Genomic DNA, 27,466 nt, shown 5'->3' with positions numbered 1-27,466 from the left:
AGCAGGCCAGTCAAGTTCCATGTCTTTATGGACCTTGCTTTGCCCACTGGTGCGCAGTCATGTTGTAACAGGAAGGGCCCATCCCCAAACTGTTTCCACACAGGAGCATGAAATTGTGCAAAATGTCTTTGTATGCTCATGCCTTAAGAATTCCCTTTACTGGAACTAAGTGGCCAAGCCCAACCCCTGAAAAACAACCCACACCATAAGCCCCCTCCACCAAATGACTTGGAGGGGTGTCCCAATACTTTTGGCAATATAGTGTTGGTGAGCGAGTTTAGGGTGGAGTCACTTCACTGGCCTGCACAGTCTTGACCTCAACCCGATAGAACACCTTCTCGTTTAACATCGAATGCGCTTCTGAAAGAATAGTCAAACATTCCCATATACACACTCCTAAACCTTGTGGACAGTCTTCCCAGAAGAGATGAAGCTATTATAGCTGCAAAGGGTGGGCCAACCCAATACTGAACCCTACGGATAAAGACTGGGATGCTATTAATGTTCATGTGCGTGTAAAGGGAGGCATCCCAATACTTTTGACAATATAGTGTACGAAGCATAGAAATTAAGGTTTCTATTGGGTTCATGGTCATACTTCACGTGCAATGGGACATTAGTATAAAGCAAATGTTACATAGTTAGTCAGGTTGAAAAAAGACACAAGTCCATCCAGTTCAACCATAAAAAAAAATTATAATAATAATAATATCATACAATCCCATATACCCAATTCTATACCCACAGTTGATCCAGAAGAAGGCGAAAAACCCCAGCAGAGCATGATACAATTTGCAAAAGCAGGGGAAAAAAATCCTTCCTGATCCCCGGAGAGGCAATCAGATATTCCCCGGATCAACTTTACCTATAAATCTTAGTACCCAGTTATATTATGTACATTTAGGAAAGTTTCCAGGCCTTAATTAAAGCAATCTACTGAGCTGACCAGAACCACCTCTGCAGGGCGTCTGTTCCACATGTTCACAGCTCTTACTGTGAAGAAACCTTTCCGTATTTGGAGATGAAATCTCTTTTCCTCTAGACTTAAAAAGTGCCCCCTTGTCCTTTGTGTTGACTGTAAATAACTCAACACCAAGTTCACTATATAGACCCCTTATATATTTGTAAACGTTGATCATATCCCCCCTTATTCTCCTCTTCTCAAGAGTGAATAAATTCAGTTCCTCTAATCTTTCCTCATAGCTGAGCTCCTCCATGCCTCTTATCAGTGTTATTAAATGTGTTATTAATCAAACATTGACAGGTGATTAAAACACATGCTCTAGGAACGTTCACCTACAATGAATAGTTGGCGATTGTCACAATATTTTTTTCACATAAATGGTTGCTGTTTTTCTAGGTGGAATAATATTATGTAAATACAAAATGGAGTTCCCGAATGTTTTATATACCGTAGTTCTCTTATTGCCTCTTGGCCACTCATTTTGCGAAACATTCCTTCCTTTAAAGTATGTCTTTGTGAAGGTGGAGTTTTAGTCTCATAGACTTAAGTGGTGGTGCAACAAGTCTACAAATGGCTCCTTTCTGAATGATCAGGGGTGTGCATATATAAGCTACTGTGGGGTGTACATGATTTCATTGTAGATACTTTGATGTGAGTTATTGAAAGTCCCCGGCCTGCAGAATAACAGACTTGAAGTTACCAGCAAGAAGAATTTTACAAAAAGACTTGAACATGTGGCATGGCCCTTTTTTTGTATATTTGTATTCTGTATTACTAAACGGAATTGTACTGTAGTATGCTCTGAACGTACAGTTTGAATTTGCTATTCAGTGCACATGTATGGTCATAGATCTTCAATTCACTTTTAATTCACAGCCTTATCAAATGTCCAATCTGCTGTTAGTGATCTGAACCAAATGAAGATATTACAGCAGATGCTGACACATAGCAAAATGGGCTAGTGTGATCAGTGTCTGTATAATTGCTATTAATATCAGAGATTTTGATTGCCTATGCAGAGCTATGAGATTTTAATAGGACGAAGGTGTGTCAGCATATAAAGAGGGAGGAATAGGAATGTGCAAAGAAAACACATATTGTACTGCCTTGAAGGCATTTTCTAAATTGGAATAAAAACTCTAATTGTTGTTTTAATATTTCCAGCAGTTCTGCCAAACATAAATCAATTTTTAGAGGGTATAAAGAATGTACGGCAGTGTGACACCATATTGTAATTATCATAAGCTTTAGACATGAGACTGAATACATACCCTTTAGCACTTGGAGGGTAAATGGGGCAGGACTGAGAATTTGTCATGCGATAAATCATCTAAAGGAATTACCCATAACATTTAATTAGAAAAACATTAGGTTAATCAGATAGGAACATAATGGAAATGTACTTTTATAATGAAGCCGCCTCTTCAATTATCTTCCACAAACTTCTTAACTCTAGCAGACATTTTTATAAAGACATTGTGGTTTGATTGCAATCAAAATATGTTAATGAATTTGATACAAGCACAGATTTAGGGAATAGAAAGCATAGTTGAGTTACCAAGTTTGGCCTTGCTGGGCTAATCCTGCCCTGATCTGATGCCAGTAAGGGCACTCAGATTAGCTTGATCCATTTGGCGTTACTCTGGTGGGTATTACTGACTAATTTTGACCATTTGAAATATTTTTTATTAGGAATTTCCTATCATTTTTTTCCATCAGAAAAAAATAAAACATGTTCTATTTCTAAACACCAATGGAAAAAATGTCCATAAGCAGCATAAGGCTGGTCATAAATGTCCCATTGCCACCTTTACCCAATGGCACAATGCAACACTAGACTGAGGATTTGGCATTTAAACAATATTCCCAGGAGAGGTCACCCCCATAGGGACATATTTCCTTTCATGACTATCCTATAATTGGTCAGACAATTCAATCCCACCCTAATCTGATGGAACACTAAGGCCCCATACACACGAGAGGATTTATCCGCGGATACGGTCCAGCGGACCGTATCCGCGGATAAATCCTCTCGAGGATTTCAGAAGATTTCTATGCGATGGCGTGTACACACCATCGCATTGAAATGCGCGCCGAAATCCTCTGGCGATGACGTGTCGCGCCGTCGCCGCGATTATGACGCGGCGACGGGCGCGACGCTGTCATATAAGGAATTCCACGCATGCGTCAAATCATTACGACGCGTGCGGGGAATCCCTTTGGACGGATGGATCCGGTGAGTCTGTACAGACGAGCGGATCCATCCTTTGGGATGGACTTCAGCAGATGGATTTGTTGAGCATGTCAGCAAATATTCATCTGCTGAAAATCCATCCCAGGGGAGATTTATCCGCGGATAAATATCCGCCGGAGTGTACACACCATAGAATCTATCCGCTGAAACCCATTCGATGGGATTTATCTGCGGATAGATTCTATGGTGTGTACGGGGCCTTAGGCAGGTATTGAACCAATTGTGGTTACTTCTTGGAAGTGACAATAAATATATCCACTCAATATTCATAGCAAGCCATCTACCTGTTTATCATGATCCTAAGGCTGTTCACAAGCAGTCTACCCCATCCTGATTGACATGGTGAACTAAATTGGATGTTCCTCCATCCCCTCTGTGGTCAGCCAACCCAACCTCTACCAATGTAATAAGAGCGCCTGGAAATGGTAGTAGGCAAGACCCCCTTCTGAGCCCTGTAAAAGTGATAAATCAATTTTACCTGAAGGCCAATTGCCACCTGTAACAATTGATATCAGCCATGATCCTAGTTTACCCACTTCCCAACCAGGATGTATAGATATGTACATATTTTTACCACATTCAATAAGCTAAGTGAGAATTTGCTTGCAAAGTGAGCATTCAATTAGTCAGCCTCAATACCTTTCGATACTACTAGCTACACTTATAATAAATGGAAGTAAAGCAAACAAAGTTATATTAGGGCGTTCACATGTGTGTGTTGATTATGAAGAATAAAGCAATGCTTACTAATGCACCTATAGTATTTATGACATGTTTTTGATGTGTTTTTGAAGCTTTGAAATAGCATCAAGAATGCTTGTTAAATGCCAAAAAAAGTGATGTTTTTCTAGTGGAAAGTTCCTAAAGGGGAAGTGATGAAGAGGAATGATCTGCTGTGAGGAATGGTTAGTTTGTGGTGTAATAACAGCCATTTGTGTGAATTCTCACAATGCATTCATATACTTTGATCTCTTTGACATTTGGCTTGGTCTGGCTCAATTTTGCTGATACAAAAAGCTTTGCAATGGCAACTATTCTCAATGTCTCTATTCCTCTCTGGCACTGTCAGTATTACTCTCTGGCTTGATGCTTTTGCCTTTTTAGGGCTTATGTTGCTTAGGGCTCGTTCACATGTGCATCAATATCATCATCTCTGTATTTAACCACCTCAATACTGAGCACTTTCACCCCCTTCCTTCACAGACCAATTTTCAGCTTTCAGTGCTCTCACACTTTCAATAACAATTACTCAGTCATGCTACACTGTACCCAAATAAAATTTTTATAATTTTGTTCACACAAATTGTGCTTTCTTTTTTGGTATTTATCCTCCACTGTTTTTTTTTTTTTTGCAATATAAGTAGAAAAAATAACGATTTAAAAAAAATATATATATATTTTCTACTTTCTTTTTTAAAAGAAATACAATAAAATCTAATTTCATCATACATGTAGGCCAGAATTTATTCTTCTACATGTCTTTGGTAAAAAAAAATCCCAATAAGTGTATGATATTAGGTTTGCGTGAAAGTCTACAGCACAAGCTATTCTATGTTTCATTGAAAATTTATCAATCCTGATGTACTGAAAGCCTAGCTCATTTCCAGGCCCTAAAATGTCAGGACAGTACACATACCCCCAAAACAACCCCTTATTGTAAAGATGACAGTCTTTATTTAGTAAGGGGCATAGTGAGTTTTTTGAAGTTGCAATTTTTTGCCCACAATAGTTTGGAAAAGGAAAAAAAATCCCCCCACAAAATTGTCATTCTGACATTCTGTTACTCCTCCCAAGTATGGCAATAGCACATGTGTGAGGCTTATTTTCACAGCCTATCCACATAGAGATGCCCAACATGCAGGGAGCACCATCAGGCGTTCTGGGAGTATAAATTACACATTTAGTTTCCTGACTACCTATCACAAATTTGAAGGCCCTGGAGAACCAGGACAATAGAAACACCTACAAAATGACCTAATTTTGGAAGGAAAACACCCCAATGTATATTCTAGGAGGCATAATGAGATTTGTGAATATGTGATTTTTTTCACAATAGAAAGAAAATGAAAATGTGTTTGTTTACACAAAGTTGTCAATTTATAAGATATTTCTAACACATAGCAAAAATTACACCCTAAAATACATTCTGCTATTCCTCCTGAGTATATACCACATGTGTGAGACTTTTACACAGCCTAGCCACATAGAGAGGTCCAACATCCAAGTAGCCCCGTCAGGCGTTCTAAAGGCATAACTTACACATTTAATTTCCTGAGTAACTATCACATTTTTGAAGGCCCGGGAGCACAGGAAAATGGAATTAGATGTAGCAGATTATCACAGACAGATGTGGCAGATGATCACCGATAGCTGTACACAGATGAGCATGGACAGCTGTGTGCAGATGATCACGGACAGCTGTGCGCAGATGATCACTGACAGATGTGGCAGATATTTACAGACAGATGTGTGCCAGATGATCACAGACAGATGTGCGCAGATAATCACGGACATATGTGATAGGTGTTCAGTGGGACAGATGTTCAGTGGGACAGATGTTTACTGGGACAGATGTTTAGTGGGACAGATGTGGACAGATGTTTACTGGGACAGATGTACATTGAGACAGATGTTTACTGGGACATATGTGGGACACATGTGTGACAGGTGTTCGTGTTTTTCACAGTTTGGGAACATTGTTGGGGAACACTAGCTGGGTGATCAGTGTGTAAAAAACAGCTCATATACACCTCGCAGATCCGCTCTCCTTCTCCTCACTAAGGGCCCTTTCACACATATGGACAAACGGTCCGTTTATTACAAAGATCCGCTTTTGCGGACGGAAGAAAACCCTATTTTTCTTCCGTCCAGCGGAATGGATCGGATGAATACGGACACACGGTCCGTATTCATCCGATTCCCCATAGGGGAGAGCGGAGGAGAGACAGGGCGGTCTCTGCACAGTGTGCGGGGACCGCCCTGTCCGCCGACAGCTCAGCTGGGATTTACAGAGGAATCCCCGCTGAGCCAAACGGGCTAATGGAGCGGATCAATTACGGATCCGCTCCGTGTGAAAGAGCCCTAACACTGCGTGAGGAGAAGCAGAGCCGATCGCCTGGCAACAGCTCTCTGTTTACTACATGATGTTGGTGATTGGACACAGACGTAATGTGATTAAGAGGACCAATCACAGAGCCCTCCTGCCGAGCGACCTTGCCCTGTCTCTGGGGGACACGGCCACATTACCCCTTTCCTGCTTCCTGTGATGTCCCCCAGGCTGTTTACATCACATGATGGCTGTGATTTGACACAGCCATTATGTGATCAGGAGGGCAAATCACAGAGCCCTCCTGCCAATCCAAAGTGGGATCATTGGGATCGTGCGGGAGCGCGATCTCTCTCCTTCTGAAGGATGTTCCTGAACGTCTAAGCAGCATTTATGTAGTGTTTTTAAAGCATCATAATCACCCATGCCTTTGTCTGAATATTAAAATGGGCACTACACTGAACTGTACACACATGAGCTGTAGCGTCATGTTGTATCTAAAATTAAGCAGCATGTTGCTTTCATGAGGCATCAATGCTTGTTAGCCGCCACCATTAATTTCAATGCTAATGCACTGTAACCACACCATAAGCGCACCTATAGCATTTATGGCATGTTAGTGAAGCATTTATAAAGTGTAAGCTGGGTGCTGGGGGAGAGGCAATAGAGATTAGCGTATCCCAAAATTCACAAGGAAATAATAGAGAACTGGGACAGATAATTGCCAGCCACTTCCTGTTTGTATGAAGCAGCCTTGTGGTAATATCCTATATAATTCTATGTGCAGACACAAGCGTTTCAGGCAGGAGCTTGAGCTGGACCAAGGCAAGTGCCAAAGATATCAAAGATCAAGATCTCAAAGTATATGAATCCATCTTGCAGAGAATTTTCAAAAATGCCTGCTATCACACCACAACCTAACCATGACTCAAAGCATATCATAAGCATATCATAACCCTGTATTACTTCCCCTTTAAGCACTTCACCCTAGAAAAACAGCACTGTCATGGACATTTACTGTAACAAGCATTCTTCAAAACACAACAAGAACATTCAGCACTGCCAAGTTCTTCTTAATCAACATATGTGTGAATGAGCTCTTAAACACAGGGTATTGACACACGAGTGAATGAGCCCTAAAAGGTGCAAAAATAGATGGGTATAGTGTAGAAAAGAGTATGAATATTACTATGTAGTGGTCATAAACATAGTACGTATTAGTACAAAATACAGAACACAGAAAATAGTACTGTGCTAGTATTCAATTTCCATATATACAAACTGATATATACAGTATCTATGTGTATATACAGTATGTGTGTATATATAGAGAGAGAGAGAGAGTAAAGCTATTGAGAATTACATGCCTCATATATAGCGCAAACATACAGTGATGCGCAGTTTGACATACAGAATAGGAACAGTTACCAGTTACTGAGCAATATACCCAGCATACATAACAAGCATGACATTTTTCATACAAAATAAAAGTACCCATAAATGTATGTACTGTATGTATAGAAATCTATTTCCAGGCCTTCACTAGACATAACTGGCGAAAAAAAAATGCACTCCTAAAGTGACATTTTTTTCATATTCCTTCCACTAATCAAACAGTATTCATGTGACCTTTCTTGCCCCAAATTCTCCTTTTCTATGGCAAGGCTGTGACACATTTCTAATGACGATAGTTGGAGACAGATGTTTTCATCTGCCTAGATGGATTTATGCCACACTGGGCAACAGTGCCTGGGTGAGGCAGCCAGGACCATAAGAGCTTCAACATTTATTATGTACAGGGTATGTTGTTGCTCTTTATAATTTTTAATATATCTGATATGGGAAGATGACTGTGCCTGATTAATAGATAATGTTATCTAAAATATAAGGACTGCCTTTTTAACAAAGTCTACACATGGTTCCTTCTGTGCTTGGATTTCAAAGCTCCTGTGAACATTGTTAGCCTATTTAGCTTGTAAAAATTACCTCTTAGAACGGAATTTCTTTGCAATTTATGAATTTTTTATTTCAAAGGTTGAGAAAGAGGTAACCTTTTTTTGCTTAAGTTTAAATAGTTGGCTCAAAGGATCCATCAATAAAGAGAGAAAAGCCTTGTAGGAGAAAAAGCTTTTACTCAAGGAATATTGAGCTCTAATCATGACTGAGAGCTTGGCCATCACCTGACTTCCTGCCAGCTTTCTATTTCTTTCCCTTAAATTGCTCTCAGAGGATACAAGATCAGGTTGGTTCAATATCAGAGACTTTTGTTAGAACATATCAACAAAGAGCTACATTTCAAACAAATTAAATAATGTTTAGAAGAAGTCAGATCAGAATGTGCACTCACAAGCCGTGAGGTTGAGAATTACGTTTAAATTGAAATGGTATGTGGGTAGATGTTGGAACATAGAGCTAATGTACAGATTCATTAGGTAGTGGAGCTTTCCAAGAGACAGTCCCCTGACATTCACATAAACTGGCTTCACTTGTACGTTTCCTGTGACTTTTGTGACCGCAATACTAATGTGCTAGTTTGTGCTGCATTGAATGTTATGTATTATGTGAGAACCATCAAGCAAACTGAAAAAAGAAAATATAATGGTTACAAATAGGTATCACAAAATATTTTTTGTAATTTCCTTGAATTGTGTGCATGCATTTTCTGTATGTGCTCTGCTTATCCCAAGCACCGCCTGTAAAACTGTCTGTGCAACAATATGGGTGAGCCAGTGTGTCTGGGTTCAGTTCATGAGGTGTATGTTAAACCCATAGTAAAGTCTGAAAATTGGGAATTTAAATTTGAACCCCAGTAAAGTCTATAGGAGATGAATCTTGAAAAACAATTCTGGCCATTTTCAAAGCAAGGGATTAAAAAAAAATGCATAGGGAGCTTAGAACTGGCATAGAGGAAATGTACCAAATGCAAAAAAATGAAATTGTTTTAAATACCATATAGTGGGGAGAGGATCCTCTTTTTTATGTAACTTTTAGGTTAATCTTATAAAAAGCACAAATTATTTAAATGTCCTGCTTGGGAAGTGGCTGTAAGCTGTATGTGGCTATACAGAGTGGTACAGTTCTCATGAACAGGGCCAGCGACATTGTCTTCTACCATCTCAATTTTATTTATTTTTGTTACATTATTGCCTGACTTAAATGCAACAGCAGCCCCAAAAAGATTCCTTGCAACTTGCAAAAAAATATTTTTTTTGTTAAGTATTTTTGGATGCAACATATGATATGATCCAAAAGTATTGGACCTGAATCGACCTATACAAAAACCAAGTTAAAGCCCTCAACGTCTTTCAAACTGGACAGTAGACCAACAGTTTGATAGTATAGTTAGTGAGCTTTTGTTAACAGTCCCACACTCTTAAAAGTTTAATAAAGTTCAAATCAAAGTGCACAAAAACACTTTAAAACAACAACTCACATTCCTTGAACCCCCTTCCATCCCTGTATACCTAAGTATTCGTAAAAGATTCAAAATATAAACTTTAGGCATTCATTTATTAGAAACTGTATAAGGTATGAACAATACACAAGCACTTGAATATGCGGAAAATAGAAAGCTCTCTGCAGTATGGGCCTTTTTTAACATATCTGCTGCTGACAACACTGCTGTGGCCTGCAGCCTCTGCCTGCAGCTTATAAGCCATGATACAAGTACCAGCAGGGGCAGACTGACAACTCATGGGGCCCCCGGGCAATAGAAGATTATGGGGCCCCTAAGATTACAGATGGCCACCACGCCAGGAGGCAGTGCAGAGGCGGGGCAGCTAAAATCTCTGGATTTTCACATAAAAGGCATGTCGGTTTCGGACATATCAGGGACAGATCTAAAAAAAACATAGATTTTTGCATACTGTCCCTGGTTTTACTGAGCCTGGCAACCCTGATGGGGCCCCGTTGGGCAGTGCCCAAATGGCTCAATGGTCAGTCCGCCCCTAAGTACCAGGCATTGGTGCATATGGGTATGCACCAAAGTTCCCAGTGGGGCAGCACTTCAGTGAGACAAATCAGCAACAAAAGTCATGTACTCCTGCACATAGCAGCCATTTTTTTACAGTGCTGCTAATATGCCAGACACCATTACTTTGCATAGAAATTCATTCCCACCCTCCACCAGAGGGATTGCCATCAGGCAGCAGGGGGCAGAGGAGAAATACAAGTTGGGGCACTAGGGTGCTGGTGGTAAAGAGGAGGAGGAAGGTAGGGGTTATAGGTGGGATCTGCTGCCACCACCCAGGAGTAATCCCAAAGGAAGCTCTTTGCTGCAATTCTTGATGGTAGCTGGATCTCCAGTACTGTAGGCATAGCTGCAAATGATAAGGGCATAGGATGGCTGTCCTTTCACATGGTTGCTTTGGTTTGACACTTGCATACTAATGTAGTGTACAGTTTTGTTCAACAGGCTGCCACTAAATCAACTAAAATAGCAGGTTGTAATTTCTCTTTAACCATGCCTTTTATTTGCCTCTATACCTGATATTCCTACCCTGTGCAAAAAATTACTAAACACTCTTTTCAATTCCATTTAATGGGCAATAGCCTATAATTGGAGTTTCCTAACTGCTTCCTGGTCTCAAGTCTGGTATACATCAGACTCTATATGACAAGATTCATACATATCACAAAAAAAAATGATTTTTGGGATATACCACAGTTATCTCTACGTTTGTATGATTAGACATTTTATATGTTTGAAAGACCATTTTGTTATTCCAACTTGTAAACTTCTAATCTTTCAGCATTATATTACATGTACTAACCTTTCCGGTGTTCATATATTTTTGTCACTTGTGTGATTCTTTGTCCTGGTTATCCATGCCTGGAATAAGGACTCCAGTATTACATGTTTTTTTTTATTTTTATTTATCATGAAAATTGTATTTGTTCTCTGTGACTGTCATACGGTGATTGTTCTTGCTGTTGACCTTCCAAAAAAAAATCTTTGGAAACAAAAGAATGGCTGGCGCCTTAAAACCCACCCATGATTTAGGTTGTAAAAATCAGACTCCTGAAAATTCATCTGTTTATATAGAAAAAAAATCATCAACATAAGTAGCTTAATATTTCACTATTAAACTCACTGTGATGCCCATTATGTGAATATCTGGAATATATTGCTTCACTATAGTAATTAATGTACTGTAGATGCAGAAACATCCAAAGAAACACATGTTTTAACATATTTTAAGGAGTATTCTGACATCTGCTATACATTTTTTTTGTGGTTAATCTCATAATGCTATATAGAGTCCATAGCTTTAGCTCTCAAAAAACATTACAGCCTTGTACTTAAGGTGATTTACCTTTTTTTTTTGGAGGTTTCTTGCGTTTTTGGCTGTCAAACCTTCTGGTAGCCAAACAACAGCTCTAAAATGTACATATTGTTGTGATTAGAAAACTGTTTTTTTTATTAATTTAACAAGTGAAATCAGGATGCATGAATCAAGATATAAATGTGGTTTGCTAGAGAGATTATCAAGCACTGAACTCTAAACTCGAAAGAAAATAATTATAGATAATATACAAATAATGCAAGAAAAATCTTATAGTGTACAAACTTATATTGGACTTTTTAGGTGCAATTGCATTAATAAATTCTGAAGTTCTATATAAAGAAATGTTAGTTGTTGCTATCCTTTAGACCCTCACATGGCTCCGCTTATGAACAATATCTAAAATATGTAGGAAAAAGTTTATAATATCTCTAGAAGAAAAGCAGGTAGGAATTTTCATTACATTTAGCTAAAATCATTTCAGCATACTACCTTGCATGTGCGGTAAACTTTTTTTTTCCTTTATTAACAGCTGGATTTTCACTTTGAGGGAACCTAGTTATATTTTAGTATGAAAATGAAAATAAAATATTAATTCTAAATTAGGTCTATGCTGAATTCATCTGATTATCACTTTTCCATTATTGTGTCGCAGTGCTAGCTTGTTTTAAACCTGTTCTGCTGCAATATCACATTTCATTTAAACAGTTTAATTATATCCTGTATAGGTAAGAGAGGGCTGCATGGTCCAGTTAGATGTGTGACAATTTTATAATTGTTGCATTTAGAGACCCAATTATCTTCTCACTTTGCTGGGCATAATTGTTTTCCATGCCAAACTGAGCATATATTCACAGATCTGCAAACACTAAAATGAAAAAAGCGATGAGGATTGTCAAGTCAAAGTTCAGATGTGCTGCAGTTCACTTTGTATGGTGTATACACAAAACATGTGAAACTTGAGAAGGAGATATAATGGTCATGCTTAAAGTGGAACTTAAGGTGCATATCTGAATGCATAAATTAAACACATATGTTATAGTATTTTGGAATTTTCTCCTTCACGCTTCTTGATCAGCAGTGGCTAGAACTGTAAAGTGAACCTTCCACCTAGGCATATGTCTAAATTGAAATTCAGGCACTACAAAATATGTTATCACATTAGAATTAAAAAAATACATACCTATTAGTCAATGTAGTCCACTGAAGTTTTCGGAATTTCCATGGGAAATTCCGACCGTGTGTATGCCCCATCTGAGTAATTCTATCAGAAATTCAGATGAATTCCATCGGAGTTTACATAGAGAACATGTTCTCTTTTCCTCCGATGGAATTCTGTCGGAATTCCAATGTGAATTTGGTCGGACAAAGGTCCGATCGTGTGTACAGGGCTCAGGGCTTTACAGCCATCATTTTCCCCTAGCTTCTCTGCTGCTATGATGCCATTTTGGATCCAACAAAAACTGGAAGCCAGCTGTTACTTCCTGATTTTCTCAGCTGGCCCCCTGGCAAGAAGCTAGAAACACAGAAGTGGGAGGATGAAGAAATAAATAAACTATGTACAATATAAGTTATTTAGTAAAGCTGAGATGGAAGGGAGACAAATGTAATAAGGTAAAGTGATGGTGAAAGGTCCGCTTTAAAGCGGCTGTAAAGGTAATTTTTTTTTTTTACATAATGCATGCTCTGCATTAAAGTAAAAAAAAAATGATAGAAGTAGCTACCTCCCCCCTCCCCTGTGTGATATACCAGCTTATAAAGGTAATATTTATTTACACAATTCGTATACAGTTTTTTATCATCAGTGGACACTCATTTAGTCCCAGAAAGCTGTTTCCTGGTAAACCTGTCCAATTTTGGAATTGTGCAGCTATATCAACTACAGCCAATGTTACCATCAATTTACTTTTACAGCTAGGAGGCTGCTTCTTTTATTCAACTTTTATTCAGCTGCTTCTTTTATTTTATTCAAGAATATTACACTTAATAGTCCATCTCCCTGTTTGCCTCAGAAAAGTACAACTGCACACCTTGTTCCATGGTGTTTGTGCTTTTGCATGCAAACACAATATTGTGCATTAGACAATGGCTGACATGCACTTGGCTGGGCTGTTAATAAACATATGAAATGTATTGATCTTGTACAAACATATAGAAGGTTCTAATTTCTTCACATCCAGTGTTATTGTGTTTTTGAGGAGTGGTTTACACAGGTTATATATTTTATGTATTATGTGGACTTTATATGATATATATTTGTCAATACTATTTTATATAATATGTCCTTTTATATATGCAGTATAGGGGATAATCCAGATCCCTAGGGATACATATGTTTTGCTAGTGTTTTATATGAGTTAATAAAGTAAACAATTGTTGAGCTATATCTTAGTTTGTGTATATTTATATATTATCTATGCAATGGATATTACAGTGTTTTCGTTTTTTTGAGTTGGGACAATATAGGTGAATTTGAGGTAGTCTTTGTACTAATATAATTCTTATGAGTTTATGTTGTGATTGCTGCATTTTGAATATGTTTTGTATTTTAAATATGTGCAATATACATTTGAATATACTTAAATGTTACATTTATTTTTCTTATGCAGGAATGCCCTCAGCTTCTACATACTGAAAAGATCCTGATTCCAGTTGATGTTGTCAAACCTATCACATTAAAGGCAAAGAATTTACCCCAGCCCCAATCAGGCCAAAAGGGCTATGAGTGCATCCTGAATATCCAGGGCAATGAGCAAAGAGTGCCAGCTCTAAGGTTCAACAGTTCCAGTGTTCAATGCCAAAACACTTCTGTAAGTGCACAGTACTATAAAAGAACCCTTAATTATGTTTGCATCAATAGTGAGGCTTCCAAAGATGGCAGAAGCGCATGCTACATTATTTTCTTTTTTGTGTCTACCCATTTGGTTACCAACGTTATGAAAATGTCTGATACTTACTGTGATGCCATTAGCCAGATCACTTGAATATGGTCATATACTGTTGTATACAAATTGTAGAATTGTATACGACTAAGGTAGACTTTTAGTATTTAGAACCTCATCCCAAATAGTCAAATATTCTAAAGGGGTAGCACCGTGACAATCCCCACCCAATTCCTCCCCCTTTCAAATATTCTTGTATTCAATGCTTGGAGAATAAAGAGTAATTTACTGTATACAGAGCAGTATTTATTTTGCCATGGTAAAAAGTTGTGTTTAGCATGAAAGATTTCAGTAAAATACCCTAAGCTGAGATTCTGCAATTTTAGATATCGAAAAAAATAGAGAAGGTATGATGATCAGATCTCTTGTTGACCTTTATTTAATTTTCTGTTCTGATTTCAAATGTCAGCTGAAGGCTATTTTCTCCACTGTGTAATCACTTTTTCATTGTGCTACACATGGCAAAGTGCAAAATAATTGTATAAGAAGTAAATGTGTAATTAGATGTAACACAAGAAATGTGGAGGGATCATGGTACCCTGGGAGAGACACAGAAAATCAGTCTTCTTTCACTTGCATTTCAGTTTGGTTTGTTTATCTGACTTCAGAGTGTGAATGAATAATAAGAAAAACAATGGAAAATTGATAAAAGAATACTGTTGTGCTTCAAGATGTACCCTTATAATATTAATTTGACAACCATAGATATTGTATGATTTTGTTGATTAGATTAGTCATTCACAGGGCATAATAGGACAGCAATTTCATGTGTAATATAAATAATAATAGCATTCTAAAGTCTTTGATATTGCTCTTTATTACATCACTGGAGTCATAGGCAGTTTTTGCTTGGATAAGCTAAACTTAAAGGGTACATTTTTTTTCCTAAATAGCTTCCTTTTCTTTAGTGCAGTCCTCCTTCACTTACCTCGTCCTTCGATTTTGCTTTTAAATGTCCTTATTTCTTCTGAGAAATCCTCACTTCCTGGTTTTCTGTCTGCAACTCCACACAGTAATGTGAGGCTTTCTCTCTGGTGTGGAGTGTTGTGCTCGCCCCCTCCCTTGGACTACAGGAGAGTCAGGACTCTCTCTACGTTGCAGATAGAGAAAGGAGCTGTGTGTTAATGGGCGTCCTGACTCTCCTGTGTTTTTTTTTTACTTGCACCTGATTGGGTATTGTTTACAAAAGTGAAACTTTACCACATTTTCCAAGCGCTGTGGAAAATGAGTTCAACTGCATTTGAAAAATGTATGGTTGTTTTGCCTTTAGTAAATCCATAGGTATAATTTTTAAGGTGAAATCCCATTTAAAAAACAAAACAAAAAAAAATAGACCCCCCAATCAATATCAGACTGTTATCCGAGCATGCAGCCTGGGAAGCCAGGAAAGAGGGCGATGAATGTGCATACCCCTCCTAAACCATAAAAGGCATTGAGGAGTAATTGTCCCTCATGTTGATGAGGGAAAATAACCTTTTACCCACAACCCTGGTCCAGTGGTTGTGGGGAAGGGGGGGCTGTGGACAGTGTTATTATTGAAATCTATCATCTATAGGGGGGCACCCTGATATCACCCCCTACCCTCATAGGAATGAGTAAGAAGTACACACTTGTACTCATTCCCCCCAAAAAGTACACAATAATAAAAACACACAATTTTTGTCAAGTCCTGTAAAAAAAATATCCAACAATGTACATCCTTTGTCAATCACAGTGAATGACACCTGCCAAAAAAAATCCCATTGCTGACTCACACTAATTGACATTTCGTGGGGCATGGTCCCATACTCTCCCAGATCTTGTAGAGCTTACTGGCCAGTAACTGAATTTGACGGTTGATGTCACTGGTTGCTAACTTCCTCAGCAACCATTGACAGATGGAAAGCTATCATATATAGTAGTGGCATAAATCCTGCTACTATACTGTATATGTTGTTAAGTTCCAGCCAAATGGAAGAGTCTGACATTAGGATGAATTCATGAACAGTCAAAGTGTGGTCCAAACTTGTGTTTGGATGATTCTTGAGCTCATCCTTAATGGATGTATATGTGAGATGGTTTCTTATATATGTCAGACCAGTATTCAACTCCCAGACCAGACAGGGCAGTGCTACCCTAGTTTAATACCCTCTAGATTACTAATTTCATTGGGTAGAAAACATTCTTCTAACCATCTCTCTGGGTTTCTCAGTTAGAATAGTTTGCCTATATGTCAGGTGAGGTAATTAGAAAGGTATGATCAAGAGCAAATCATTATTTTCCTATTGGAGTGGGTTGTCTTAGACCAGTGGTTCTCAACCCCTGTCCTCAGGACCCACTAACAGGCCAGGTTTGCAAGATAACTGAAAAACATCACAGGTGATATAATTTGCTGCTCAGTAATTGCAGTATTCTAGTCTGCATCTCCACATGGTAATACTTAAAATCTGGCCTGTTAGTGGGTCCTGAGGACAGGAGTTGAGGACCACTGTCTTAGACAGTCTGTCACTTTTATTGTGATTATATTCAATATTGTTTAAACTGACATTGTTGTTAAGATTCACACAGATAACAAATTAAGTAGAAATACAACTATTTGTAGGACATTATCACTTACTTACTTACAGTGCCTATAGTGGCCACATTTTAAGATACAGACTTATTAACTTTTTATGGTTTATATGGGATATTCTTAAAGTGTCATGATAGGCAGGTGAACCACAAGCTGAAAGGGTAAAATGGCTTTGCTATTATTCTGGAAAAATCCTAACAATAAAGTTCAACAGGGCACTGGTTTTTACTGTTAGACATCTGGCCGTGCACACAATTTATGATAATTGGATTTCATGTGTATTAGATATACAAGTTTAAATGTGACAGGATTATTACTCAGTCAAATAAGAACTATTAGCTGTTAAATTTAGGTATACAAACTTTTTCTGTTGCAGAAACTTTTCTGTGCTGCACAAAATGACACAAATAACACCTGAGTATTAATGAGGAATTGCAGCTGTCACATTATTGCAGTGGAAATGGTCTTATTAACTTTTGCCCCTCTGGGCCCATAAGAAGCACTTGGGGTGGCCTAGGATAAAAGTCTCAAGAACCTTGCCTGTTTTATATACAGAACAAGCAAGGCTGCTCTGAACATTATGAGCTGATTTGCTTTTAATTCCTTCCAGCTCAGATTTAGTACAATATGTTACAAAGATATGATAGTGCAACATACGGCCTGAAGGAATAAATATCTTGCCCTTTATCTCCCAGTGGTATGTATGCAGGTCCTTAGGTAGATTTTTAGTTTGGATTCCACCCAAATGCAACCTGTGTGCTGTTTTCTCTGTACTGAATTCTATCCTGGAGGTTCTGCCTGAACATCTTGAACAGCTGTACCTCCTGAAAAGTGCCTTTTGTTACATGAATAATTTGCTAATATAAAGAGGCAGCTGGCGGCAGATTCCCCGTGTTAGCCTCAGTGAGCATTAAAGACAAGAATTCAGACTGTGAGCAGGTTACGTATGGCTCCCTTCTAAACCAACACAGCCAAGTAGTCACTGCACACTTTTTTCAACTCACAGTATTTGTGCAATAAATAATACTAGCTATAGCAACACACTTTTAAATCATTATTTCTGTTTTCTCTGTTGTCCAGCATAAAGCTGGAGTTCAATCTACTTATATTTTACCTTTCCTGTTTCCTCCCTCCATTATTAGCATACTAATGATTTTTTTCCCTTCTCATTAGATTTCTAATTTCAGACCCAGTAATGACATCACTGGGGGGATTTATGAAAACTGGAAAACATGGAATCTGGTGCAACGGTGCATAGTAACTAATCGGATTCTAAGTTTCAGCCCAGGTTCACACTGGGCTGCGGGAGTGAAGCCGTGCGAGTTCAGCTGAACTCGCACGATTTCACTCCTGCTGGCAGTCCCGATTTCGGCCACGATTCCAGAGACATCTGTGCAGGTTTCTGCACAGATGTCAATGTAAATCGCCTCCCGAAATCGCAAAAAGTAGTACAGGAACTACTTTTTGTATTCGGTGCAGCGCCACAGATGCGGCGTCGCACCGATTAGGACGGTGCCATTGCCGACAATTGCCAGCAAATGCCGCCGATTTGAGATGCGATTTGACATCTCAAATCGCATCTCAAATCGTACAAGTGTGAACAAGGCCTTAGGTTACTATGCACAGCTGCAACAGATTCTGTGTGCTCCAGTTTTTGTAAATCCCACCTACTGAGCCTTTGTGTCTATCTATGCAATGCAGGCAGATTATGGAAGATGGGAGGGTTGTTAGGGCGCTGTACATAATTTCCTGTAAGCATAGGAGAATCCTTCCTCAGTACTCATGTCAAGAGTCCTCAGCCCTGATGCAAGCAGTGGGCCGGCTCATGGGGAGAGTTGCACAAATATCAAAATCATTTGATGTACAGTTTTCAGTCTGGAGGAGTAACCCTACATGTGAGCCTCAAAGAACTATAATCCAATGAATCCAATGAATGAAATGGGCGAGCCAGGGACAGTCAAGTTGGGGAAGAAATAGTCAGATTATGCTGAATGCCTTCTAGCCAGGAAGTAAGGTGGGCTTTATCTGACTTGCTGCAGCTTCTAACGCTCACTGTGAGAACCTCACATTGTGCAATGAAATCTAAGTCGGCAATTTCAGTACAAGACAGTAGACTGTAAAACTGTGCAATGCTAAAGGGAAGGCTGGAGTTCAGCTGTAATGCGTGCATTTTCACAGCTAGAAGATTTAGCAAACTTTGTTAATGAGCAATGAATTTGAGCTAAGGCTGGCACCAGATTTTTGAATGGAAGTATAATATAGCAGTATGTTATAACCCTAAAAGACTATTAGTTTTAAAACAAAGAACAATCATATTAGGACAGTACTAGTGTCTTGCGGCTAATAGCATAGAGGTCTGTACATGTATGAATAAGCGCAATACGCAAAATAATCTATTACAACCAATAAGCAATAATGTTTTATTACTCTTATGCCACGTACACATGATAGGATTTTCTGACGGAATTACGCTCAAGTGCATGCACACGGTCACACAAAAGTTCTCTGAACCTTTGTCCGTCAATAACGCGGTGACTTACAACACTAAGATGAGTCGAGGAAATTAAGTTCAATACTTCCGAGCATGCGTCAATTTGTTTCCAAACATGCGTCAGAATTTTGCGCATCGGAATTGCTACAGATGATCTGATTTTCCGATATGATTTTTTTCCGTCTGAAAATTTGAGAGCCAGCTCTCAATCTTTTGGTGGCGTAAATTTAGACAGCAAAAGTCTGATGGAGCATACACATGGTCGGAATTTCCATTCAAAAGCTCACATCAGACTTTTGCTGTTGGAATTGCCGATCGTGTGTACGGGCAATAACTATTCTGAGGCCTTGTACACACGACCGTTTTCCTCGACAGAATCCATCAAGAAACTTGGTGGCAGAGCTTTTTTGCCGAGGAAAATGGTTGCGTGTATGTTTTTCGTAGAGAAAACTGTCGTGGAACTCGACGAGAAAAAAAGAGAAAGAAAGTTCTCTTTTTCCTCGTCGGGAGTCTCAATTTCCTCGTCGTGTTTCTCGTCGGGCTGGTTTACGATGAGAAACACGTTCGTGTGTATGCTCATGCTCAGAATAAAGTATGAGACGGGAGCGCACCTTCAGTAAAAGTAGCGTTCGTAATGGAGATAGCACATTTGTCACGCTATAACAGACTGAAAAGCGCGAATCGTCTCTTACCAAACTTTTACTTAACACACAGTAACATGAGATTAGCAAAAGCAGCCCCAAGGGTTGTGCCAGTGGATTCGAACTTCCCCTTTATAGTGCCGTCGTACGTGTTGTACGTCACCGCGTTTGAGAACGACGTGATTTTGTCTTGACAGTCTGTACGCAAAGAAAGCTTGTCAAGATTCTCGACAAGCCTGACAAGGAACTCGCTGAGGAAAACTATGTTTCATTTACGACGAGTTCCTCGGTCGTGTGTACGAGGCCTAAGATTCGGAATACTAAATTATGATTGGATGCTGTTAATAGCTGTATTAAACACCACTGGAAAAAGACAAACAAGTGAGCAATGTACAGGCTTCTGTAATAGACAGTTACTGGTTATTCACTACAGGATAAATTATTTAAAATGGAGTAGGACAATTCATTATAAACTAAAGGACAATTACTTCTTATGCCTTAAGGGCTTTGGTGTGCAGTATCTCACGTTAATATGGACCTAAAGACAGAAACTTCAGTCCACAATACCCGTAGGGCAGAGGTAGCCAATCAGCAACTCTGCTTCTCTCAGGAGAGCTCTTCAGGCGACAGATAAGTATTTGCCTGCTGATTTTTGAATAGCCTAAAAGCAGGCAGAAATAAAGTTAGTTTTTGATGTTAGATCCACTTTAATTAGAAATCAGTGTTCCCAATACAAAGAAATCTTATATTTGACTGAAAATTCTAAGTTATTGCACAGCAATCCCTTTGTTCCATGCCTTTAATTAGGTCCATGAGTAGAGGTTAGAAGACTTGCTCCATTATTTAGTCAGGTTTAGCTTAGCTCAGAACTGGGCAGAATTAGTTACTTGCTGTGCTACATTTCCAGTGTATTTCAAGTTCCAAAAGTGAAATTATTTTGTGTCATGTCTACAATATTCTCCCTTATGTGCCATTCTGGAGCATCCTTTTGACATTTTACAAAGGAGCTTTAAATAGCCTGTGTGTGTCTATTGGGTTGAAATGTTCACTTTCTTCAGGGCAGATATGGCTTCATGGCTTTGCAATGACTGAACTAAACAACACAGCAGCAGATAATGGCAGCCCTCCGGCAAGACTGGTGTGCGCTTTCCTTGTCATTAGACGAACATGAGTTTCTCTTGTTCCCATGTAGGCCAGCAATTGTATTAGGTATAATTTATTTTTAAAGGCTTTCACTCTAAAGCCAATATTTTCCAAATTTATCTACCAGGCGAGTAGTATGCCCTTAAAGCAAAAAGCAGGCAGGGGAGAAAAACACATTTATTAAATTATTCCTCTAGATATTATTCTCATCTGTTATGCTTTGGGTTTAGCATGTTGTCTTTAGAGTAGCAGCCAGAGAATCTTTTGAAAAAGTAAACACCAGTTCTCAGGCTATACTGAGTCTCAAATTCACCAATGTCAGGCCTCGTACACACGACCGAGTTTCTCTGCAAAAACCAGCAAGAAACTTGCATGTCTTCTTTTTCCTCGACGGGAATGGAGAAACTTGCCTTGTTGAGTTCCTCGACAGCCTAACAAGGAACTCGACGAGGAAAACGATGTGTTTCACCCGTCGAGTTCCTCGGTCGTGTGTACGAGGCTTCAGGCTCTTCTGGTACACGTCCTGTATGATTCATAATATCTAAAGCGTCACATTCTTCACAGATTTACAGAGTGAGCTTTATGTAATAAATATTTTAGGTATGTTCAACACTAAGGTACTAAAAAAAAAAGTCTAGAACCAGAGACAGAATTGTTCTCTTGTGGATGTGACAGTCTCTCTGGGTTGGAGGGTGTATGGCTCTCACTGTGTATTCCTTCACATTGTCGAGTTTACTGAGATTTAAAACTCCAGGTCTACCTTCACTTTAAATAGGTTATTTCGGCCAAATGTCTGTGACTGCTGTCAAGGTTGTAAAAGCATCACAGCTACAGTGGGGGAAATAATTATTTGATCCCCTGCAGATTTTGTAAGTTTGCCCACTTACAAATAAAAGAAGGGTCCATCATTTTTATCATGGATGTATTTTATATGATAGAGACAAAATACCAACCAAAAATCCAGAAAAAAATGATACAAATATTATAAATTGAATTGCAGTTCAGTGAGTAAAATAAGTATTTGATCCCCTACCATCCAACAATAATTCTGGCTCCCACAGAATGGCTAAAGTATGTGCTCATGTGGTACACAGATTAGTCCTGTCAATTTAAGAAAGTACTCCTAACGACAACTCAAGGTATAAAAGACACCCGTCCACAAAATCTTTTTCTTCCATTTAAACATCACAATCATGGGCAAAACCAAAGGGCTGTCAAAAGATATCAGAGGCAAGATTGTAGACCTGCACAAGGCTGGAATGGGCTACAAGACCATCAGCAAGAAGCTTGGTGAGAACGAGACAACTTTTGGAGCGATTATTTGCAAATGGAAGAAATACAAAATAACCGTCAATCCCCTTCGGTCTGGAGCTCCATGCAAGATTTTAACTTTCATAGCTGCATCTAGAAAAAATAGTTTACATGGAGAAATGCTTAAAGCGTAGTTCCACCCAAAAATGGAACTTCCGCTTATCCCACTCCTCACCCCCTTACATGCCACATTTGGCATGTAATTTTTTTGGGGGGGGAGTGGGGGCTTCAGGAGAAGGGGCTTAATCGCCTTTTGGCAGCCCCTCCCTGTAGGCGATCGCCTAGGACACGTGACAGGTCCTAGGTGATCGCCTGTCCAATCAAACAGCGCAGCGCCAGGCCGCGCGCGCATGCGCAGTGCCGCTCGCGCATGCGCAGTGGGTGCCCGGCCGTGAAGCCGAAAGCTGTCACGGCCGGGTGCCCACAGTGACAATGAAGACGCCGGCCGGGGAGGGGGGGAGAGGAGCGGAGCCCCGGCCGGCGCGTCGCTGGAACGCTGGAGCAGGTAAGTGTCTGTTTATTAAAAGCCAGCAGCTACACTTTTTGTAGCTCTGACTTTTAATAAACATAAATATTGTCTGGAACTCCCCTTTAAAGTGACCCTTGTACCCTTGTACACTTGTACCAAGGTTACAAGTGTAAACGATGTGAATAAACAATTACTAGTCATTCACTACAGGAAGAATTATTTAAAATGGCATGATGGCAATTCATTATAAATTAAAGTTGTATTGAAAGGTTTCAGCTTCTCTGCTCCCCAATCACTGCAAGTATTCTATAGTTCTGGGTCTGTAGAATACTTGTTACCTCTCCAGCTGCTGTGGTTTCTCCCAATGGCTGCTGGGAAGCAGTAATGTAATGACTTTTTAATACATAAGCCATCAGAAAGATAACTATAAGAGCATTTATTTTACAGGTGACCTATTTTGTTAGGTGACCCTGTGGTGATAGGGTCACTTTATGTGTGGAGTATTAAAGCGGATGTCCACTGAAAAAAAAATATTAAAAGCCAGTAGCTACAAATACTGCAGCTGCTGACTTTTAATATTAGGACACTTACCTGTCCTGGAGTCCAGCGCCGTCCGCAGCAGAGGACAAGCGATCGCTCGTCACTCTGCTGCCCCCCTGCCATCCTTGGTGAGGGAACCAGGAAGTGAAGCGCTCCGGCTTCACTGCCCGGTTCCCTACAGCGCTTGTGCGAGTCGCGCTACACCTGCCAATTGGCTCCCGCTGTGTACTGGGAGCCGAGTGTTCCCAGAACATAATGGGGGGGGGGGCGGGATGGGAGGTGACGTCATGCCCACAGTCTGCCCAAGACTGCGTGGCCAGAAGTGGGTGCAAATACCTATCTTTAGACAGGTATCTGCACCCCCCTCCCCCCTGAAAGGTGTCCAATGTGACACCGGAGGGGGGGAGGTTTCCGATGAGCGGGAGTTCCACCTTAGGGTGGAGCTCCGCTTTAATATCTCAGACACTATAAATTCTTATTGACTTTGGTGACAAAGGGCATCTATTATGGGATATACAGTATATCAGTGGTGGGCCCTTTGTAAATAGGCAATATTGGAATATGAATTTATATAAAGAGAATTTCACAAATTTGATTTGTTCTATTGAATATTTAGTATGCTCTGTGTCATTTTCTAAATAAATATTTGCTTTATCGTTTGCTTGTGTAAATTGTGCAATTTAGCCCAAAATATCAGTCTTTATAACATGTGCAAGAAAGTTGTCACATCTGGCCAAAAGAGACATTCATAATAATCATCGCTCTTCTAAAACATAAAAACTTTAATGAAAAATGAAATACTTCTCAAGAACCTCTCAATTCTAAATAGTCTTGTCTTTTCTCTTAAGTATAACTATGAAGGGATGGAGATTGACAGCCTCCCAGTGGAACTGACTGTGGTATGGAACGGGGATTTCAGCATTGACAATCCGGCTCTGAACAAAGGTAAAGTGGAACTTCGGCTTGGGCGACAAAACAGTTTCCATGGCAACATCATTTATCTATTGCTAGGGCTCAAAGGCCTAACCTTTTCAGTACTCATTTTGTATAACTCTTATTGAAATGGAATCACTTCATAGTCACACATTTCCATATAATTTATTTTCTGTGACTTCATAGTTACGGAGTTAAATAGGCTGAAAAAAAGACACGTATGTCTGGCTTTCAAAAAATCTCTAGCAGTTTTCTTCCAGAAGAAGACTAAATAACCCCCTGAGAAATTGTATTTTGTATCAATGGTGGTAAAAATCCTTCCACACCCCCACACAGGAATTCCATTTTTTTATTTACATTTTTAGTATCTATTTTTTTTTTAAACACAGCATCTAGTGATCTGCTTTTAAATTATTATACAGATTTTTCCATTACATCTTCATATGCTTGGGCATTGCAAAACGTAATCGCAGTAAAAAAATCCATAAACTTACTGTAAAATTGTCTTTTATCCATATACTCCTTGGCATAACAGGTGTATTCATTGCATCTTTATTTTAACCCTGTATATATTTATATATAATGATTTCATCATATACATGTCATCTCTAATATATTTTTTTCCAAACTAAACTTTTTAATCCTTTCTAAGGGCTCATTCACACATGTGTTAATTATGAAGAATAAAGAAACGCTCAATAACTCGCCTATAGCATTTAAAATGTGTTTTATATGCATTTCTGAAGCATTGAAAAAGTGCTAGGTCACACCTAATGCAGTCCAGTGCATTTTTTTCTGCATGAAAAATGCATGCATAGTGCTTTTCATGTATTCCAATGACTCTAGTTCACACTGGTGCAGTCAGTTCCAGTCAGTATCTGCTGCAGAGAAATAAAAATAAAACATGCTGCATTTTTTTCTGCACAGAAATGTACTGGAACACAGCAAAAATGCACTGGAACTGCATGTGGCGTGAACTCATTCAGAACGTATCCAGAGTGCAACTTTGCGGTGTGAACTGGCCCAAAATGCCCATAATAATGTTGTTTTTCTAGTAGGAAGTGCTTAAAGTGGAAGTCCATGCTAAAACTAAAATCCCTGCATCTATAGACACCAACATTCTAACGCTAGAGGCGATTCAACCCAATCCCACGCTGAGCTGTCATCTGTGGCTTTGCTGTGGAGGTGGGTGCAGAGGACATGTCCGACAACAAAAGCCCCATAGTAAGTCTATGGGTGACGTCACTCCTCATTCATTTTACAGCCATTGTCGACCGTGTTCTCTGCAGAGCTTCCGCCGCTGGAGATTGGGCTTGGATCGCCTGCAGAAAAGGTATGTATACTGATTTTTTATTTACAGGGCTAGATAGGTTAGTGTTAGAATGTTGGTATATATAGATGCAGGGATTTTAGTTCTAGCATGGACTTCAACTTTAAAGGGAAAGCGATGTAGAGGAAATGATCTGCATTAAAGCAGAGCTCCACTCAAAAGGGAAAGCTACGCTTATCTGCTTCCTCCCCCTCTCCGCTGCCACAATTGTCACCTTTAGGGTAGGAAGGGGGAGCGGGTACCTTGTTTTAAAAGGTACCTGCTACCACTTCCGGATGGCTTTGCAACGGCAAACTCATCCGAAAGTTCAGTCCGTTCCCCCTTCCCCAACCACCCGACCATTCACAATGGCCCGGCGCAGTAGGGAACCGGTGCAGTGTATGCCCAGTAGGGAACCAGATGTGAAACCGCAAGGGTTCACTGCCGGTTTCCCTCACCTAAAATGGCGGCAGCAGCACTAAAAAATCGACTTGGATAAAGAAACCGCTAGAAATCCTGGACAGGTAAGTCTTTGTAGCTGCTGACTTTCATTTTTTTTTCTGAAGGAGTCTAGAGGTCCTCTTTAACCACTTCTACAAAATTGGGGATAGATTTACAGGCATACCCCACTTTTAAGTACACAATGGGGTTTATTTACTATCACTAGAGAGTGCAAAATCAGGCTCACTTCTGCATAGAAACCAATGAGCTTCCAGGTTTTATTACTAGGCTTGATTGAACAAGCTGGGGTTAGAAGCCCATTGGTTTCTATGCAGAAGTGAGCCTGGTTTTGCACTCTCCAGCAATAGTAAATAAACCCCATTGTGTACTTAAAAGTGGGGTATTGTAAATCTATCCCCTATTTTGTAGACGCGATAACTTTTGCACAAACCAATCAAAATACGCTTATTTTTTTTACCAAAAATATGTAGAAGAATACATTTTGGCCTAAACTGAGGCAGAAATTCATTTTTTTTATATTTTTTGGGGGATATTTATTAAAGCAAAAAGTAAAAAAAAAAATATATATATATATATATATATATATATATATATATATATATATATATTTTCAAAATTCTCTCTTTTTTTTTGCATTTCTTTATTCTTTATAGCACAAAAAATAAAGGCCCGGATTCACAACGGAGTTACGACGGCGTATCTCCGGATACACCGTCGTAACTCTGAGTTGCGGGGTCGTATCTATGCGACTGATTCATAAGTGTCTTACACCGTCGTATCTTAGGCTGCATATTTACGCTGGCCGCTAGGTGGCGCTTCCGTATATTTCCGCAAGGAATATGCAAATTAGGTAGTTACGCCGATTCAGAAACGTACGTCCGCCCAGTGCATTTTTTTACGTCGTTTACTTTAGGCTTTTTTCCGGCGTAAAGTTACCCCTGCTAATTAAGGCGTATCCTATGTTAAGTATGGACGTCTTTCCCGCGTCGAATTTTGAAAATTGTACGTCGTTTGCGTAAGTCGTTCGCGAATAGGGCTGGGCGTAATTTACGTTCACGTCGAAAGCAATGACGATTTGCGGCGTAATTTCGAGCATGCGCCGTTCGTAAAAAATGTCAAATACGT

General features: G+C 39.4%; 1 protein-coding gene across 3 annotated transcripts in view; it reads left to right on the top strand.

Moving 5' to 3' along the window:
- The window catches only part of PLXNA4 (plexin A4), a 910,139-nt gene that overhangs the window by 708,585 nt on the left and 174,088 nt on the right, over positions 1 to 27,466 (top strand). For all 3 annotated transcript variants that reach the window (XM_040343305.1, XM_040343306.1, XM_040343307.1), the window contains 2 exons: positions 14,159 to 14,359; positions 24,486 to 24,582. In XM_040343305.1, the coding sequence (XP_040199239.1) occupies positions 14,159 to 14,359; positions 24,486 to 24,582 (298 nt within the window). The remainder of the gene's footprint in view (positions 1 to 14,158; positions 14,360 to 24,485; positions 24,583 to 27,466) is intronic.

The sequence above is a fragment of the Rana temporaria genome, chromosome 3 (assembly GCF_905171775.1).
Source record: "Rana temporaria chromosome 3, aRanTem1.1, whole genome shotgun sequence".
NCBI lineage: Eukaryota > Metazoa > Chordata > Amphibia > Anura > Ranidae > Rana > Rana temporaria.
This window is presented reverse-complemented; position numbering and strand designations above follow the sequence as displayed.